This window comes from Odontesthes bonariensis, chromosome 22 (assembly GCF_027942865.1).
Source record: "Odontesthes bonariensis isolate fOdoBon6 chromosome 22, fOdoBon6.hap1, whole genome shotgun sequence".
Classification (NCBI taxonomy): domain Eukaryota; kingdom Metazoa; phylum Chordata; class Actinopteri; order Atheriniformes; family Atherinopsidae; genus Odontesthes; species Odontesthes bonariensis.
The window spans coordinates 23,317,901-23,337,492 of NC_134527.1; the positions used below are offsets into that span (position 1 = coordinate 23,317,901).

The 19,592-nt window shown below is 37.3% G+C and overlaps 2 protein-coding genes across 2 annotated transcripts; one reads left to right on the forward strand and one right to left on the reverse strand.

Moving 5' to 3' along the window:
- The first annotated feature begins 206 nt into the window (after positions 1-206).
- Positions 207-4,441, forward strand: arid6 (AT-rich interaction domain 6). The gene is made up of 6 exons (XM_075455727.1): positions 207-375; positions 908-1,058; positions 1,620-1,672; positions 1,908-2,005; positions 2,096-2,243; positions 2,592-4,441. The coding sequence occupies exons 2-6, from the start codon at positions 914-916 to the stop codon at positions 3,927-3,929; spliced, it is 1,782 nt and encodes a 593-aa protein (XP_075311842.1). The 5' UTR covers positions 207-375; positions 908-913; the 3' UTR covers positions 3,930-4,441.
- Positions 4,442-6,148: 1,707 nt separating this feature from the next.
- LOC142372765 (rhotekin-like) lies at positions 6,149-19,236 on the reverse strand. The gene is made up of 13 exons (XM_075455728.1): positions 19,219-19,236; positions 17,731-17,930; positions 17,222-17,268; positions 17,075-17,128; positions 16,743-16,860; positions 16,413-16,658; positions 16,235-16,329; positions 15,977-16,083; positions 15,748-15,879; positions 13,467-13,629; positions 12,480-12,578; positions 9,830-9,917; positions 6,149-7,018 (listed from the first exon to the last, which is right to left on the reverse strand). The coding sequence occupies exons 1-13, from the start codon at positions 19,234-19,236 to the stop codon at positions 7,009-7,011; spliced, it is 1,377 nt and encodes a 458-aa protein (XP_075311843.1). The 3' UTR covers positions 6,149-7,008.
- Positions 19,237-19,592: the final 356 nt, after the last annotated feature.

Below are 19,592 nucleotides of genomic sequence, written 5' to 3' on the forward strand. Positions count from 1 at the left end.
GTGCTTTAAGGACTAATTTGTCACAAAAGCAAGGGTTACAAGAATATTACTGGTTTGCTCATCATTCTGCCACTGTGGAAGGTATATTCCTGCACACCATTTTGGGCACGTTCAAGAGCAAGTTGAACTGGTCTGACGATAGAAATCTCAGCAGGAAGTCGTTGAAAGAAACACCCCCTCTGTTTGTTTCCCACATTGTCACACAGCCACAAGGGACAAGTGTAACTGACGTGACAAGACCTTAATAAGCAGTGACAGTGATTTAAGTCTTATTTGAACTCATTGGAGGGATCTGTACATTGGAATAGCTTGTTCTATGATCATTAGGGCTATGAGAACATTTTAATCATCTATATTCTCTCAGTGGGAACACAGGTGAGAAATATTTTTGTTAAAATCCAGAACTGAGTTGCTCAAAACTTGTATTGCACCATGGTAGTGAGTGCACTGCTCATTTTATTGGTGATATGCAAAGCCGTCCTCTTACGCTTCTTCAGAAATTGGGATGTGAAGAAAAATCTGTCAGGTCTTTGCTTTATTAGAAGCATTATACTGAAGTAGATAATGAATAGAATAGATATTCTGTGTGTTGTTGCTCTACGCTGAGTATCATTATTGGAATCCGGGAATGAAGGAGTGCATTAATGCTACTTTTGGGTCTCGTATCAATGGTATGTCAAAAAAAAAACAGATGCTATCAAACTTTAATATATGGTCAGAAACCTGGATGTATTTGATGATTGTTAGTGAACATGATATCACCTTGTAACTAAGTCCATGTGCAGAGGTGTTATTTAACTTTAAGTGCTGATAGAGAAAGCTGAACTGGTATTTTAGAATGCTGGAATACTGAATCCTATTCAGCTAAAAAAAATGTTCTTTGTTGACTTTGTTTTGACATGCACAGGTGAAAATGGCACACAAAGAATTCCAAGAGGAGAGAAACAATGACCCGTTGGGAGAAATGACAGAAGGACAGTTCCTCAAAAATCTGTATCTTTTTATGAAGAAGAGAGATACACCGATAGAGAGGATCCCCAACCTGGGCTTCAAACAAAGTACTTATACATAGTTTTTTACTTAAAACACTTTTATACATAGTGTCTGGGTGTGAGTAAACACTGAAAGCTCTGATTTTGTGCTGAAAAAGATATATCTTAGAACATTAGCAAAGGACAATTATGATATTACTGTTGCAAATATTAAGTTGTAGTGGTCTAAATTGCACATGTTGCAATGTCGGCCTTATCAATAAGTAAATAAATTAAGGAAACATGTACACATTTTTTTGAATTTGCATGGTCACAAGTAAGTTCTGCAAAAACAATAATTTACTTCTTATATGAAAGAAGATTTGCAGCCCACTGAAAATATCATTGATTTGTGTCATTTGGGCACATTTTCTGATGTAAATATTTCCTAATTCCAATTTAACAGATAAAGTCAATACCTCATAGGTTTATGTCATTGTAAACCAAATATTCTTGTTAATGTGAGTACAGCTGGGAATAGAAAAATAGGAGAAATATTTTAAAAAAAATGTATTTACAATGAAATTCAAAAACTGATCTCGATAATGAAGTGCCATTGATTATATATATTTTCAATTTTTTCCCCAGTTGATTTATTTGTGATGTTCAAGACTGTCAATGACTTGGGTGGCTACAATCAGGTAATATCAACATAATATTGTTTTTTATATATATCATTTAAAAGTTATTCTAAATTTGTTATCACAAAATACTTAATTATACATAGAATTCTTCCCAAATCTGAAAAGCCAATAAATACTATTTTACGTATCTTGTAAAAACTTCCATGAAAAAAAATTTATAGTTAAGGTAAACACGCTATCCAATTGCCTTGATACAAACAAAAATTCAGTAAACAATGTTGCATTATTCCAGGTGACTTCTCACCAGCTGTGGAAACAAGTTTACAACACGCTAGGAGGAAACCCCCGTAGTACAAGTGCAGCCACGTGCACCCGCAGACACTATGAGAAGTGAGTACAATTATGCATATGCATTTATCAGGCTGTTGGTGGGTGGTATGTTTTCTTAAACATTTTGTGTTTCATTTGCTATTCTTGTAGGCTGCTTCTGCCATTCGAATGCCAATTGAAGGGTATATTAGAGAGTGCCATACCACAGCATCAGCCAAAGCCCTACCCCGAAGGCAGAGATGATTATGGTGGCCAAAGACCATCCAAACGCAGGCTGTTATCACTGCAGCTGGATCAGGTCGGTGTTATTCAAACTCAAACAAGATGGCAAAGACACAGGAATGTTGTTTCTGTTGTTTTCCCACAACATTGCTCTGAGGAACTCATTTTAGTGAATAATTTGGTGCTTTCTTAGTTATATTGTCTAAGTTAGCTGACCTTTATTCCTTTACTAGTAAGTTTAATAACAAATCAAAGCAAAAGTCTGACATTTTCAAGAACGTGCTTTTTAAAAAAAAAAAAAAATAATTAATATAATTTAGATGAGAGATAAACAATCTTATCATCCAAATTTTATCAAGAAAACAAAATAGTGTATTACATATTACTATTCTTTAAGCTGATGAGCCGCTTATGTCTCCAACAGAGATCTCATGACTTCCGGTCAAACCCACATGGGAGTTTCTACCCTCTGCCTCCACACTACCCTCACTACTATCACCCAAGCCACCCACTTCTGCCACCTCATCCCTATGTCCTGCCAACAGTTTTAATACCACATGGTCCCCATGTATCCAAACCCCAACTGCCTTTCCAGCCATCTCATCCACGCTCAAATGACACTGCTAAGGACTCACTGGAGCAACTGCGCAACCTGGCAGAGCGGTACAAATCCTTTACTGAACCTCTCAATCTGAGCGTGAAAGCATCCACCCGGGAGTCTAACAGTAACCCCATCTCATCATTTTCCCCACCATCCAGCAAGAATCCAAAGTTTTTGAACAAACCCTCCCCACTCTACACCGCCCATCATGGAGGGTTAATGAGAAATAAAGGATGTGAGACACAAGATGGGGAATCCAGTGAACAAGACAAACCCTTTTCATATTATGCAAAAACAAGGGAGGCACATAGTGTCAATGTCGAAGCCTTGACACCTTCACAAAGTCCTATATTTGGTTCTAGTCCGACACTGGAGGTGGACAAAGAGGCCTCTGAAATTACACAAAAACCCAGTTCTCCAAAACCCGACTTCACAATGAGATCAGTGGAAGACAGAGAGGCGAGTCCAGAGGTAAGAGGGAGTAGTCATATACCTCAAAGTCTCCTTCAACCAAAGGAAGGCAGGATGGAAATTGAGGTACCACTGTCTGTGTTCCGTAAGTGGCTCACGTTGTGCGGGTCCTCTGCCATGATGCATGAAGCTAGGGAGCCTCCTCTTGCTGAACATGAGGAGTCCTCAGGGCGAAGTACCTGGTGTGATCTGGAAATTCTTCCCGATGACCCAACATTTCACATGAATCCCCAACACCAAAGCACAGCTGATGACCTAAGGGTGAGGAATGAACTAAGCCGCATGCCAAATACACTGACAGCTAGTCCTCAGTACAGTTCCAGCCAAAACCATTTGACAGCCTACAAGCCTTTGTGTTCAGGTGGCATTCCGAAAAATGCAGCCAGCTGGGACACCTGGCCATTTGGTCAACAGGATGTGGATAAGTCATACAACTTAAAATCCACAGATTTCTGGGACGTCTGTGGAAACAAGAGCCTGGCTCCCTCTAACCCAGACAATAATAATCCACTCAGAGCTCCACAAGACTTTACCACCAAATTCTATGGAGCAGACGCAGTCCAGGCAGGGCAGAGAGCAGAGAAGGAGCCCTCGACTGTGCTCGTGGAGAATTTCAGCTCTGGATCTGCGTTGCACCTAACCACTGATGAGGTTATGAAGCTGAAGAAAATCATATCAAGCTCATCATGAAGAACAGATAATGGCACTATAACACCAACACCACATAAAAGTTGCTACATATCATGCTCTTTAACATCATGTATCATAAAGAAGTTTTACATTTTTCATGATGGAGAATTAAGGCAGCATTTAGAAAAGAAAAAAAACGAGAGGAATAAAGTATATTTTTGAGCATTCGTGTCTGACATAAAGGGGGAAAAACAATAATGCTTGATATTCAACGCAGTGTCCATATAAGCTTAAATCTGAGTAGTATTTCTTTTTGTCAAAATGCAAAATAAATAAACCTGTTTTCTCTCACTTTTTCTTTAACGTGGCCCTAAAACTCCATTGTAAGCTTCATCTTTTTTCATTTTATTTGTTATTTAATTTGTGTGCAGTTAACGAAATGAATGTAATTCAGTGAAAAAGAAATCACTCACACAATGTAGCAGAACCTGATTGAAAGAAAATTTGTATTACTGGCTTTTTTCGCAACAAAAATATCACTTTTATAAATCTAAATAAATTCACTACAATAAGTAGAAGTTTCATGATTCATTTTGTTGATTAAGTAATCATGTTGTGATAATTTTACAAAATCTGTTTTGTTTAAAGTTTGTCAACCTTTCCTTGCTTGTTATTTTATCCCGTTCAAAAACTGCATGATTAGAAACAAATATCATGAAAAATTGCAAGATATGGAAGAAAGGAACTATTGCCGTTAAAGGTAGCCCCCCCAATACAATATACAAGACTGGTCAGAGAAATAGGATTTTTCAAAAAGGAGCACGGTGAGCAGTAGCAAGAGTGATGATCTCCCAGCAGGTTACACACCAGACATCACTTATAGCCACACCTTCTCAGCAGCAGCCACTTATAATAACGAGGCAAAATCAGTATATTTCTATGTGCTTTCATTTCACGTGGAAAAACAAATACTTGCTGTTGTTCTTTAAAAAAAAAGAAAAAAAAAGAAACTAGGAACATTTTTTTTTACTTTTTTATTTCAGATTGTGTATTCACCCCTTGTGGCCCCTGGTTGTTTTTACATAAATAAATGAATAAAAGTGAAGAAAATACTTTGCTTGCTTTAGAAGGTTTTACTTTTATTGCCTGTTTGAACATTTTGCATTTTGTCTGTTTTGTGACTATTAGAAAAGTATTTATTATTTTCAGAAGCAATGCTTTTAAGTGTGAAATATCCTGATGTGACAGCATAAAAATAGAACTGGCACTCCCATCAGCAATTTCACAGACAATAGAAAATATTGTGTGCAGATAGTTTACTAACATCACAAGTCTAATTACAGGTCATTGCACTTCAAATGTATCTCAAATGAATGAAGTTTTAAAACAGTAACAATGAGAACAATGAGGTTGAAGCCATTGGCTTACAGGCTGACTGCACTGTTTCCTGGGTTTGTTTCGCTGACGTCTTTACTTGCTCTTTATTTTCCCTCAATGCATTGTTAAGGTGAAATAAACTGATATTGGCGCTATACTATACAATGTATAGTATAACTATGCACAGGCATTTTACAACCACTAAAAAGCAGGTTATTGCTTAACTTGGGGTATGTGCAGAGGCATTTCTTAAAATTTTTGGTGTTGTTCAGAGACACAAATTATGGGAGCTCCTCAAGAATCAGTCCTAGGAATGCCTCAGGCTTTATATTTTAGGATTACAGAATGTTACACATATTTCGCTTTAAAGAAAGAATCTTGTGAGGTACTGTATTACCCAGACATTCATGCTCTTAAATGTTTGAGCATACAGCATATGTGGTATTTTGACATTGACAGGCACAGTGTGAACTTGCTAAAAGTTCAATGAAAAGGTTAAATGTTAAGAGTTAAGTGTCTTTTAAAGGTTTCCAGACACTTTAGTGTTAAAACCACTACATACAGCAGCATGGTATTCCTAAATGAATTTTCTTTCTTTTGTCATCAATTACCCCATCAAACTACTGACAGGCAGAATATTTCTAATATATATAATTCAATCTGGATTTTACACATTAAGACGTGATTTACAGCACAAAAGCAGTCAGTCTTTGAGTTTTTATAATCTACATCTTGCTCCTCAAGATGGCATAAGAAGGTGTTTGAGAAATGAGGTTCCACACAACATACAGTGCCATACATATGAACATGTGCAGCCATAGGGTGGCTCGTATCCATTAAGCCAGTGGTTGTCACATGGCAATGTGATTTAATGACCATGCAAATAAACAGCACATTGCTTTGAGTATACTTTTGTGTGCCATTTATAAGCATTTTAAGCTTCTTTCCATGCCATTTTATACAATTAAAATGCCGCGCCGAATGATCAAGGTTAGGGTAAGCGTACATCATACACTTTACATAGCATGTAATGAAATTACATGAAAACATCAACTACAGGATACACTGTAATAATAGGCAACGTGACATGGTGTATTTTCTGACACCAGACTGCAGGGTGTCATCTCCTGACAGTAAATGGTATGCAATGACACACAAAAAAGACGCAAAATTATAGTTATCATTATTATTCATACACTATTTTAAGAAATCAGGCTGCACAGGTAGAACTGCTGTCAACAATAGGTAAAAAAATATTTGCCACATGAAACAGCAGCAGATCAGTTAGACTAAATCTGTGGTTTCAATATAAGGGTTTGAAAGCATGTAACTTTAAGTCAATTACTGAAAATGTGTGCATCGCACCCTTCAGTTAACACCATCAGGATATTCTGAACAGTTGAATTTAGGTTTCACTTAATTTCAGTTTCTGTGTTACAGTAAGCAATGTTTCTTTACATAAAATACAAGATACTGCTAAACAATGATACAACGACATTTTTCTGCATTTAAGATGATAATTAAGTTGGGCTTATTTCATTGCATGCGTACAATTTTATTTCAAATAACCCTGGTTTATCATAACGTTAGGATACACCAAAGAGAATCAGCAAAACAGTAAGAAAAGTACAGCAACTGGTGTTGTTGAAGATTTTAAAAGAACAGCATTCATCATGGACTGGTCTGTCTCTGCCAGGTATAGTTACCATGAATGGGCAGAACTAGAACAGTGTCTCCTTTCTTCAGCAGTACTGTGGCAGGGTCATTCATAACTGGAAAAAAAAAAAAAAAAACAGGAAAATGTAGTGCAAGGTTTAAAAGGAAATAGCAGTGTACTGAAACAGCATAAACTAAGCCTTATTCTCTCAGTTACCATTTATTTTATTTTTATAAATCTAATGTTCTGTGTAAAATTAAGAGCAAATCAGGTGAATTGACATGAAAATCATTTTTTGACATCTACACGCTTTTATGAACAATCCAGTCGACAAGGAGAGACATCACATCCACCGACAGCTGAAACTATTCAAACAGGTATCTCTACAAAACAAAGTTTCTATCCTGACATCAGTTGGTATGAGGATACAGTTGCTTTGATTACAAGAACACAATCAAAACATTACTACAAATCCTCATTACAAGGATGTGAGCACATGCCAGTGTATTCATAAGTCACATTCACCTCCGGGAAATGTACTTTTTCTTCCCCCCCATCTTGTTTACTACAAAGCAGTTTACATACTATCAGTATTCAAACTTTATTATTCATTGATGAAACAGTATTGTGGCATGATTAGGGATTAAATGGGTTGAGACTTTTAAACTTCTTCCCACCAAGTCAATTTCAATGCGCACTCACATCTTATTTTATCACGAAAAAGACATCTCAAGCCCCATAAATAAGCTTATCACATGTTGCCAATCAATTCAAAGTGTTGACAACTGAGATCATATCACACCTTTTATGCAAATCACTGATAGACGATCGGCAGTGACTTATCTGACTTTCCATATAAACATGGAAAATCACAGCCAGGTGTAAATGGATCCACTGTCTAACTTGCTGGCACGTGCTGTATGGTTATAAACACAACCTAGCATACTGTCTTGTTACAAGAATTGCACACTGGTGGAAATGCAACTAACTAGTCAAACAAACAGTGTTGTAACAGTTGGCCTTTGTCATTGTTTCAAATTGTTACTTCACATATATCAACTATCAAACTCTGCCATACAACCTGTTCTCGGTGACATTTTTGACCAGTATCTGGCCTTTCTCTGTACACAAGCCGTCACACTCCTGAACATGATCTGTGGCTTTGACAAACAGGTGCATTATGTGCAGACTTAAACTTGTAACTTTTGTTTGCCTGCCAGTGTACGAAGTTCAATTATAAGTTGGTGTTTGACGACTTAGCCCACTTTGTATAAGAGGGCCATTTATGTTTCAGTCCAAAAGGTATTTGTCTTGCTTAGCTGTGATGTCGTCTGTTAAGTCATGTCACTGCTGACCTCAACATGTCCATGAAAGACAAGATTGTGACCTAGGTCACTGTCTATTCTTGCTCACTGTGGTAGTGAATAAATAGAGCAAACAAGTAATGTGACTTAAATAAGCAACCTATTACTAAGCCGTGAATCATTTCAAAGCTCTACAATAAATACCTCACTGTGATCAGTGCACTTTTTGCAATACTGACATGACTTCACTGAGCGGTTGACAAATCGAGCACAAAAGTTATTAAAATTTATTGTATTGCAGTAGCTACAGTACATCGTCTCTTAGTTGAAAATTACCATTTGCCCATGTTTTAAACTTAAAACTAACAGTTAAGACTTACTATTGTAAAAATGCAGCCCCCAAAATTGAAGCTCTCTGATAGAGGGTTTGTGTTACTTTATTTCTCACTTTAAAATACCCCAAAGATATTCTATTGGACTCAAGTCTTGCAACGTACTTGACAATGATTGTTATCCCATTCTGCAGCTAAGCCTCTGAAGACTGGGAGGCATACTTTCAGCCAGTACTTTTGTATATCTACAAGAATTTATGGCGCCATCTATCATAATCACTCTCACACCTCCATGCTTCATTGCAAAGACTGGGTGTACCGGCGGTTACCATGGCCATGTTCACACCAAACTTGTTGGACCCATATTTATCTTGGTGCCATCTGAAAATAAATGTGCTAAGTCTGACAGACATGTGACTGCTTTTCAGAACCAAATCTTCAGCATCATTTTAGTTGGTAGGCCACTTCTGGCTCATTCTATACCAGCTGCAGCTGTGTGATGATTTTTTTAGGTGGTCAAGAAGACTCTCTGTCTCAAGTCATGATCAGGGCACACAGATAAATAGTGCCCACTGGTTAAAATAAGAACCCTCTGGTGTTCAAAAGTCATTTCATAATCATGTTCCGTGCAGCTGGGTTAACAGAGTCAGTGGTTTTCTCGGTTTTCTTTGAATCGTCATGGGATTTCTAATGTGTGTGTTAATGATTACAAGATTTTTCAGTTTTAAGCATCAAGTTTCTACTTTTGGACCACTAAAGAAAATATTTCTAAAGAGAATTCGTTGCTTGACAACTGGAGAAATAACGTGGAGACAGTTTTGAGACACTTGACATTACGATTGAGATATTGCACAGCGGTGTTGACATATCACTTGACATTTACAAGATCTTAAAAATGTAAGATAAGAGTTAGTCTCTGTTTTTTGTTGACATTTTTTTTTTTTTCCGATGTATAAAAAACAACAAAATCAGAAATATACGGGGGTGATGTAAAGTATGTGGGCAGGAATGTGCTCTTTCAGTCAACACTGTTTGACAGTGCAGGTGGATTTAAATTTCGAAAGTTACTGCTGTTCTACTGACTGTAAGTCAGCAGCAAGTATTTTGTGAAGTATTTTTTGGCTTTCAGTGCGAGCCGTGTAGAACTGTCACAAGAAGGATTATGAATATCACGTTGAGCATGGGTAGATGAGTCGGTTCTTAATGTGAGAGTGAATTGTACTGGTAGATCTATTTTGTGTTTAGAAAGGCAAATAATGAGAAGAATCCTCTGTGTGCCAGAAAGCCTACCTTTCCTTGTGGTAAGAGGAGAGCAAAGTGCGTATCTCGTGTGATAAATCTGGAACCACAGGACCCCTTCTTGGACAGGAGGGTGTTACTGGAGACAAAGAGGATGGAAAAAATATTTACTGTTTATCTACATTATCAAACTCTAGATCAAATATTTCATACAACTATCTGTGTGTCTGGAAACATCTTAGTAGATAAATGATTATGAGGAAGTAAGAGAGGTATTCTTTTCCCTTTACAAGATTATTTTGCTCATTTCCTTGCCAGTCTCTTTTAATGATTGGAATGTTTGTTCAAAGAAACATTTGGTTATACAAACCACGCACCCACATTTTATGTGTGAACTGTTTTCCATGCCGGGAATTATAGCCGTATATGTTTTGATCAGCATGACTGCTATTTTGTCTGCAGGTGTCGACGATAATGCACCTTTTCACGTCAACAGTATTAGGCCTGTTGTCCCAGGTAATTGTTGGGTAATGCTCTCTATCTTTTAGATCCTGCTATTTACTGAAACTCGTTTGTCTGCTTTCAGGCTTCTCGTCACAGCAATGTACTGCAGACAAATACATGAACTTTGCGAATCATATTTTCAGAATTTCTGGCATGGATAGAGGGACGTGTTTTAAGGAGTACATGACATTCTGTTGCATAGATTAATATGAATGTTTGGTGCTTTAAAATTGTTCACAACAACGTTCCATTTGAACATGATTCACAGCTTCACATTTTTCGCAATTTTTTCTTCTGTGTGGAGCTTTCAGTATAAGTCTTTTTTAGTAAAAGTCTTTTATTTACACACAATATTAAAATCAATAAGCAGATTCATTACCCTCACTTGATTTGTGTAGTCAGTGATGATTAGGCTTGCACTGAAGCAGCTATATCAATGATATGTTTATCAAACATGGATCACCCGGCTTGCTCATAGTGACAAAACCCACACCCACATCCCCATCTCTGCAGTCTCTCTCATCAGTACTGATGTTTTTTGCTACATTTCACATTATAATTTTGCAACTTTGATGTTTTGATCTATACTCTCATCTTGCATCAGTGTACTTTTCATCCTCCAAATAGCTTCTCTACTCTAAAAAGCTGTCGCAAAGCTGGATAATATAGTATAGCAACTAAGGAGTATTATCTATCTGGAGTTAGTGGCAAAAAGAAATAAGTTGATATTAGAATTATACTCATCAGTAGTACACAAAATGTGCTGCATATGTCACAAACTGTCAGCTGACAGAGTGATTGTATCCCATTAAAAAGTGTCAAGTTGACTCCAGCTGCTAAAGAAAACGTATGTAAATGGACCTTTGGTTTTTTTAATTTCATCTTTTCAAAGAGGTCAAGTTGTGGGGTTTTATTCCTTTCTTTCATCATGTCAAAGGTCTGCACCGTTATGAAGCCCAAAGATCACGCCAATGATCACACCAGAAGGAGCAACACTTTCACAGAAGACGCTGCTCCTGAACCACCTGAAAGGCCGTGTTTGTAGTCTGTGCTTTTCCTCTTTACTTATCATCATCACCAGAAAACTAATTTGTGCAATTTCCCCAAACAATAGGCATAATCAATTGTTCTATTTTGTACCCCCTCGTCTTCTCTTTCCTCCATCCTCCTGCAAGTGACCTGGAAATCTTCATTTAAACGTAGAGAAAAGAGGAGCAAGGAGGGAGGATGCTTGCTGGAAAAGCTGTGAGAAACACAGGTGCATTCTTAATGGTCTTTTCGGCATCTGGGATATCTGAAAGGGGCATGGGACTGAGGTGCCACCTTGTAAATTAAATTGAATCTACATATTTGTACTGTTACAAGCGCCTTTAATGGCCACCTGAAAGAATAAATAAATATAGTGGTTGGCTGCAACAAAACAATGGTTAGATGATGCAGCTGTGCCACAGGTCATTTTTAATTTACATGGATTTAAAATGTTGGTTCTGAAGCAAGTGTGTCTCATTTTGTCCAATGCCTTTCACCTCCCACCTCCCTTTCCCTCGCTATATTACGTGTCCTCACCTCCTCATATTGCATCTGTAGCGGAAGGAAGGGACGAAGATGTGCGAGCAGAGTTGAGGAGAGGAGTCAAGCACACGCAAATTGGGAATTGGGATAATGAGCAGAATGAGGAGCTGACAGTGAATCCACCATTTTTAATTTTTGACTGGTCCACTAAACAATGAGAGCCGATTGGGCCTTTTGGGAGGGGAGCCTTAAAGAGACAGTAATTAAATGAAGCATTTCAGACAGAAGGCGACGAGAGGTGAAGCAACAATATGCAATATTAGAAAAACAATGTTTTTCTTTCTTTGCTCCTTAACATATAAGTGTCAAAAATAAAATGATGAACCTCTTATTAAGCACAATATAGGCACTTTAAAGGCAGACTGATTTGAAAAGTCTTGACAACCTTTATAAATCAAACATACCAGAAATACAAGAAGTTATGATTTTTGTCTAGGAAGAAGAACAGAACCAAAACCAGGGAAATTGAATCTTTGAAAATAAATATATAAAGCCATTGTTACTTAACTACATTCAGTGATTTGAAGTAAAGCTTAAAGGTACTTTAAGGTTTTAGTTGACTGACTGCATCATTGTTATGTACTTATCACGCAATGCTCGTGTCAGTTTGCTTGAGCAATGCTACCTATTTCATGGTACAGAGACCCCTGCCTCAGCGGGTTGGCTTTCCTGGAGCTTGGTGCTTCAATCTTCATGATGTCGTCACAGCTCTGTTTCCACTGGCCTGAAACAAATAGATTTAGTAGTTAATTTGAACATGGGTGACAAAGATGCAGTCGAGTATTAATAACAGCAATTATGCTGTAAAATTGCATGTGCAATAGTGTGTAAGCTATTGCAAGCATCTAAATATTTTAGTCAGAGAGTCTTACTGTAAAACTAATATAAGACGTTATACCAGTTTTACCGCATATGAGCGTCTTGTACTCTCCCTAAGGTGAGCGTCTGTGCAAGGGCACAGATTTTTTTTTCTATGCCTTTGGATTCTTCCAGCTTCCCTCTGATTCACAATGTAATTGTAATGTGGAAGGTACTCACTCTATGAGATAGTTTGCAGACATTCTATCTTAACTATAATCAAAGGTGTAGAGACATTTAGACATAATACAAAAAAACACACCTTCTTCACACCAAGGAGTGGCAGATTATCACATTCACTTATTCACAGTAATGAAACAACCTGTTTGAACACTTGTTCCTCAAGAATTCATTATCTCCTAATAATTGGGAATTTCTAGAAATTTGACCTGATTTTAGACTGCCTGACATTAGATTCAGCTATAATCTATATGCATTGTCTCACACTCAAACTATTATGCTACTATATGGTCACAGGTAAACTCATCTGTGCTTTGGTGCCTGAAAAGGTTTTATAATCATGTAATAAACATACTAAATAAGAATCTGATAAGATAACACCACTGCAATATTCTAAAAGGCTTAAAATGCAAAGTTTTGGTGATAACATAACATTTGCAAACAAAACTTCTTTCCAATGTCTCGATTGGTAGCTTGAAACTTGCCCTCCCCCTGCTGATATGTATTTGAAGCTGAATAGAAACCAGACCAGAGGAATTTTTACAAACAACAAGAGTGTTGATCCAAGCCTTACTCAGGTTATAGACATGTTGCTGGAGGGCCTTGTTCCAGCGTTGTGTCTCTTCAGGACTGTGCGTGGAGACAATATAGGTTACATCCTCTCCTCGAAGCTGTATGCCAATGCATATATTATGGCCATGGACAGGATCTTTCTCAGACACACGGATGTGGGAATCCTGGCAAAAAATGTAGAATATTTATTCTGCTAATAAGGTGGGATTTCTTGCTAGTGTTTCCGTGGGAACATCTAAGACATTACACAGGGCCTTGATATTACAGTTGACTTAGTAAGGTATTAATAGTTTACATGTATTGACAAAATTCAGTAGTTCTATAGCTGTAAATGCCATTTAACAAAATACAGTTATAATAAATCCGATCCCAATACATCAGCTAATTAACTTTATTAGTACTTTGTGTATTTCAACTAGACATGTTACATTTCATCAGGCAATTTCATTGAGTGGACTCTAAACTAAGGGGAGGTCAGATCAACAAAGTCAAAATTGAATATGTTCTTAGAAGACTTGACAAGGACACCAGTGGTCTAAATTGGACTTTGGCAGATAAAGAACTTATGCTTTTAAATGATTGATGAGAAGATCGTTGCACCGTACAGTTTTGCTTACTTAACTGTCACTAAAGTTTGCTGTGCTGTGTGCATCACAAGATACTTTATCATGGGCAGTACATTCCTCCATCATGCATTGTTTACTGTGACTGTATATTGTTCTCCTGAACCAGTGGAGAAAAATATCTGTCAGTTAAAGTGGGTCAGATGAGCCACATATTCATTCTGAACCTGGAAGAACTGGTTTGGAGTACATAACCCCTTCCAAATGGAACAAACTGATTTCAAAAGATATCGCTGCTTTGAAACAAAGAAAACAACCAACATGGAAACAAAATACTTGAATATGTGTTTGTTGAATAATATTTACCAGATTTTGCGTCACAAATCTGTGTTTTTTATAGTCCATAGTTTTTTTGTTTGTTTTTGAAAAACTAGATACACTTACTGAGAAGTTTTAAGGGAAACCAGTTCTAACGCAAAGACAACAGAAACATTAGACAAGGCCTTTCTGTGATTGATGGCAGATGAACAGATTTCCATTATTGGATGAGTATTCACTTACCCAACAGTATAAGAGTTATTTTAGACTATTAGATCTTTATTTTTTTATTGTATATATTTTTTATGAAAAAAAGGGGGTTCTTGACCAACAATTCTGTAATTCTATAATCATACAATCACATTTGAGTAACTTTTAAGTGAGTGTTGAGCAATAAATATGATGATATCATTAGTATCAACCAAAAAAAGCTTTAAAAGACAAACTTGGCATGCCGAAAATCTGTAAAAGTCCAATGACTTTACCAAAAAAAACCTCCAACATCTTCTCTAATTCATAGTTCAGTTTGACATATCGCATAAAAAAACAATATAACATGATTTGCTACTAATGTTTTGGTAGTTTTATTGTGATGGCCAGTAAATGCACATGTATTTTTGCCTGCATTCTACTAGTGGGAAATCATGATGACAGTCGGCATAATACTGTAATATCTTAATAACTCAACAGCAGAGCCTTGATGTTCTCTGCAATTAAGAAGAAACATATGTGTATGTATTCGTATGAATTGGAGAATATTGGCAGTTACAGTCAGAAGCCCAAAATTCTGAATCCCTATTTTCAGATTCAGTGTGTGAACTATAAGGAGATCTACTAGTGGAAATGTAACGTAATATTCATAAGCATGTCTTCATTGTTGTAAAATCATTTTGTTTTTGTTACCTTAAAATGACCTCTTAAATCTACAGTTGTCATTGATCATATCATGCGGTCATGCACAGACATGTTTCTAAAATAGCCAAGAACTGACTAACGAATCCCTTTCTTTTCACAGTTGCAGAGGCATAGGAGGTCCTGCACTTTCAAATACATGCCTGTTTTTTAATGGCCTATTTCAAGGTGATTTTTAGTTTTTAGCTGTATAAAACTTTTATCATGTAAGGTATTCATTTGTGTAATATGATGGTTGAGGAAATTACAATTCAACCTGTATACTTGATTATTTATTTATTCTATTTAAGTTACAAACGAGATCTTGGTTAAAACTGCATAAAATATTCCAATTGTAAGAGGCTCACATTGAAGTCAGGTTTTTTTCTCCATTTGTTAATACACCAGTGCACTCTGGTGGCTTTAGCATGCAATTCTAATTAACATGGACAAAACATGAATCCATCTCTTTATTCATTGCATTAATGAATCTGCTTGTTTTGAACTCACCTTTCTGATGGGGATCACAAGCAGTGGCTTGTCCTTAGACTCCAGGTCTTCTTGACTGTGATAACAAAGAAGAGTTTGCCTCCTGAGGACACCATAGAAATTATTTTTCCAATAATCTAAGTCCTCTTCAAGCTGAATAAGGGCAGAGAGTAAAGGGATATTGTGAAATGTAATAATATACCATTTAAAAGATATCACAAAGTAGTAAATTATATAAAAATCTTGTCACCTTGACCTTGAGTTGGCCACAAATCAAGGGCTGAATCATGCATAGAGGCTGAGCAACCAAGCGACAGCACATGTTTCCATACAGAGGCAGCCAGAATGGGCTGTCCTCTGGAAAACAAACAAAAAAAAAGATTTGTTGATCATTTTCAGAGGAAGAAGAGGGTAGGAGAGACAAGAAAAAAAGCGATTAGACAAAAATAAATGAAAGCATGCAAGACAAGAATACAGAACAAGGAAGAAAAGAGAGCATGATAATCACCTGTTGCTGAAAGTTTCAAATCATGAGTCTTGAAACCTTCCTGGACATGTTCAATTCTCAGCGTCATGTGAGCCAACAGGTTATACTTCGGCCCCCTTTGACAGAGAGTATCATGGACAATCAGTGATTTAAAAGCAGATCACAAAATATGTGCATCAGAAGGAATTTTCATGCTTACAGTGCAGACTGGTCAAGTGTTAAAGGCAGTGACACACGTCCATTTCTTATAGCAGCTCCACCAGAGACAGATCCCCAAACAACTGCAGACTCAAATGCTGCACGGATCTTTTTGCCCGAGGAGCATCCCAGAGAGCCCCCAAAAAAGCTCATCCTTTTGGGTGCCAGCAAACCTGGGAAGAAATCCTGGGCGGCGCAACTGCTGTACAGCTCGACCCGAAGCTGGAACCCTGGATCTACTTTATTGCTGCACACAGAAGTGTTTCCACAAAGATGTCAAAAAAAATGTAGGAATAAATAGAATTTAAACTCCCGGGATACATTAACTTACAATATGATTGTTTCTTCAAAACAGATGTCAGTTAAAGTCCTGTCCACCATGACTAGATCCGTGTCATGGATCTCTGTGCCGCACTGAAGCAGGCAGAACACAGCACAGCGATGTAGCTCTGAAAGTAGACATAGTAAGGATAACTTCCTGCTCAATCTCGAGTGCTTTTTGAGTCCGTGTTTTTCTTCTTTGTGATTATATTCATAAAACATAGTCAGGTCTTTAGTGTATATGCTGTTTAGAAAATGTAACTAATGTTTTTCTTTTGTTCACATAAGTTTAACTGGTATTTACATCAGCAGAGTCAGTTTCTTTGGTGCATTCTGGCTTACCTCCTTTGTTTTCGAAGTAATCTGAGTCTTTCCACATGAGGGGGATTCGGAGGTCTACAAAGTACAAACAACAAAGCTAGGTAGGTCAGGGCTAGTTTCTCTCCCAATTCTATAAGTTTGGGGGGGGGAATATTTTGATGCACTCACCTGATAGTGCTACTTTTCCAGTACATGGCACTTGATTTTCAGATGGTCTGCATTGAAATGTATTATTCATCAACCATCCAAGTGCAGTACATAAGAGGGATGGACACAATAACAGCAACAACAGCGCAAACTAGAGTAATACTACAAATTACGGCCTCAAACACAATAATACATTTGACCTACAAGCAGCAGAAGTGTTTGTTAATCAATGCAAACCTCATGTTTATCTGAATATAAACATAGCTTATAAAATCAACATGCTGTTACATAGATGAGCGCAATATAAATTAAGCCAACACATCTGTATGGACAATGCTTGGATTAAAAAATAAAGGCATATCTGACATCTAGTGGTTAGTAGGAGTCATGATAGTGCCTGCAAACGCATAATTTGCCTTTGCTATAGGTGAAAACCGCAAAACAGACCGTTAAATTCATGCTCCAAATCTCCTCACTGATCACAACACTGATCTACCTGTCCATTATCTCATATACGTTGCACATCTGACCTGCGTCCCACTCTCTCTAAGATTTGGGCTTTCCTCATCCTCTGCAGCTGGCTGAGCAGAGCCAGAATACGGGCATTGCAGGTTAGCAGACTCTTGGAGGCTTCCAGGGCCTGATCTCTCTGGGAACAAGCAGCCAGAAGCTTACTGGCCCCCTCCCGCATCCGCACCTCCCTCTCAATCTGCTGCAGCACCTTGTCATCCTGTCATAGATCAGTGGGGAAAAAAAGTCATTTGAACCAAAACTAAAAATATTTGCACACATACATTAAGACTAAACTTTCATTCAACCGTAAATGAAACAACGATAAAAGCATGAATACATTCTTACCTACGATACCACCAACAACTAGCAATGACAAACTAAGGTTTATTTATGTTTTTTTTTTTAGAGATTTTGTTCTGTTATTTGACTTTCTGCTAAGAAGTAGCTGCAAAACTTACAAACATGTTACATCACAGCCCAGCACCCATGGGGCAACAGTGCTACTTTAATCCCTAGAAAATGTCCCGGTGTCAGATCCCCAGGAGGAAACTGATTCCAGGTCAGTTAGATCACAAAGAAATGTCAGTGTCGGAAATCACATGTACACAAAAGACAATGTTACCTTCGTCTCTGTGACAACAGATTTCTATCACATCATCCTCATGTAGTGCTGGAATTACCTGATGAAACTCGTTTTTAACCCACTTAGAATTTTTCCCTATTGGAGTTTGTGCTGTTCTGTTTACCATTCAGTTATATGGACACTTATCAAGTATCCTTTAATAGCCTGCTGTCAATCATTTGTTTAAAGCCTGTTAAATGATCGAAGCACATATAGATTTTCAAGAGTTTTAAATTAGATATACTAGTATTTAAATTGAGTTTTTAACTAAGTCAAATCTTTCAGCCATGACAGAAAGTGTTTGGTGAAATCTTTCAGCGTGAATGATCTCAAGACTGTTATTATAATCAATTTTAGATACCTCTTTCAACGTGTACTCAGTCTCAGACCCTCTTAGGTTTACTGTGCATAAACAAGTCATGCATTTTAGGTGAGGTACAGCTTTAGGGATCAGAACAATGTTGCATAATTAAGTCACGTTTCTCAGACTAAGCCTTGCTGGCATGTTTGAATTTATTATGAACAGATCTCAATTGATAAATTAACCTATATTTCCCTCAAGTGCTTTAGAAAAGCTTTTTATGTTGTCTTTTGTTATAACCTCAAGGAAACACCAATAAACTGACAGTGATGACAATGACAGATCATTTGTGATCAGTTACAACAGTTTTACTTCAGACAAACAGAAGACAAAATAATGCATCCAGCAGTAAATTAATTAATCTTGTAGAAAATGACAATGATCTTTTACAAAACTTCAGACTTCACCTTACCTAAATTAGTTTAAATTAAATGAGAAATAATAGCACACCTTCGTCTCAAAAAAAAGAAGAAATGTTCTAAACTAAACTGAAATGCAGTGAATAATAAGTCTCTGACTAACCTGAGTGTTATCATTCATGGTCCTTCTCGGCAGTATCTCAGAGGTCTGTTCCGGTTCCAGCACAGTCAGGCAGTACACTGAGTGAGCAAGCTAATCTCACAGCTGACTGAAACAGCATTTAGAGCGGACCTGCAGACGGAGCAGTTAGTTACTCAACAGAGATCAAAACAGTCTTAAGCCTCCATACAAGAGGCTGCAGCACAAGGGATTAGAGTTTCAAACATAAGACTTTCATTCAAGCCGCTCCATCACTTTATCACATGCACTGTTTAATGATCAATGTTCTTTTACAGCAAGAAATCAATCATGCCACATACAGTCAGTAAAGTTAGGGTAATTCTTAAGGTATTCTTAAATGTATGAATTCTATTCAT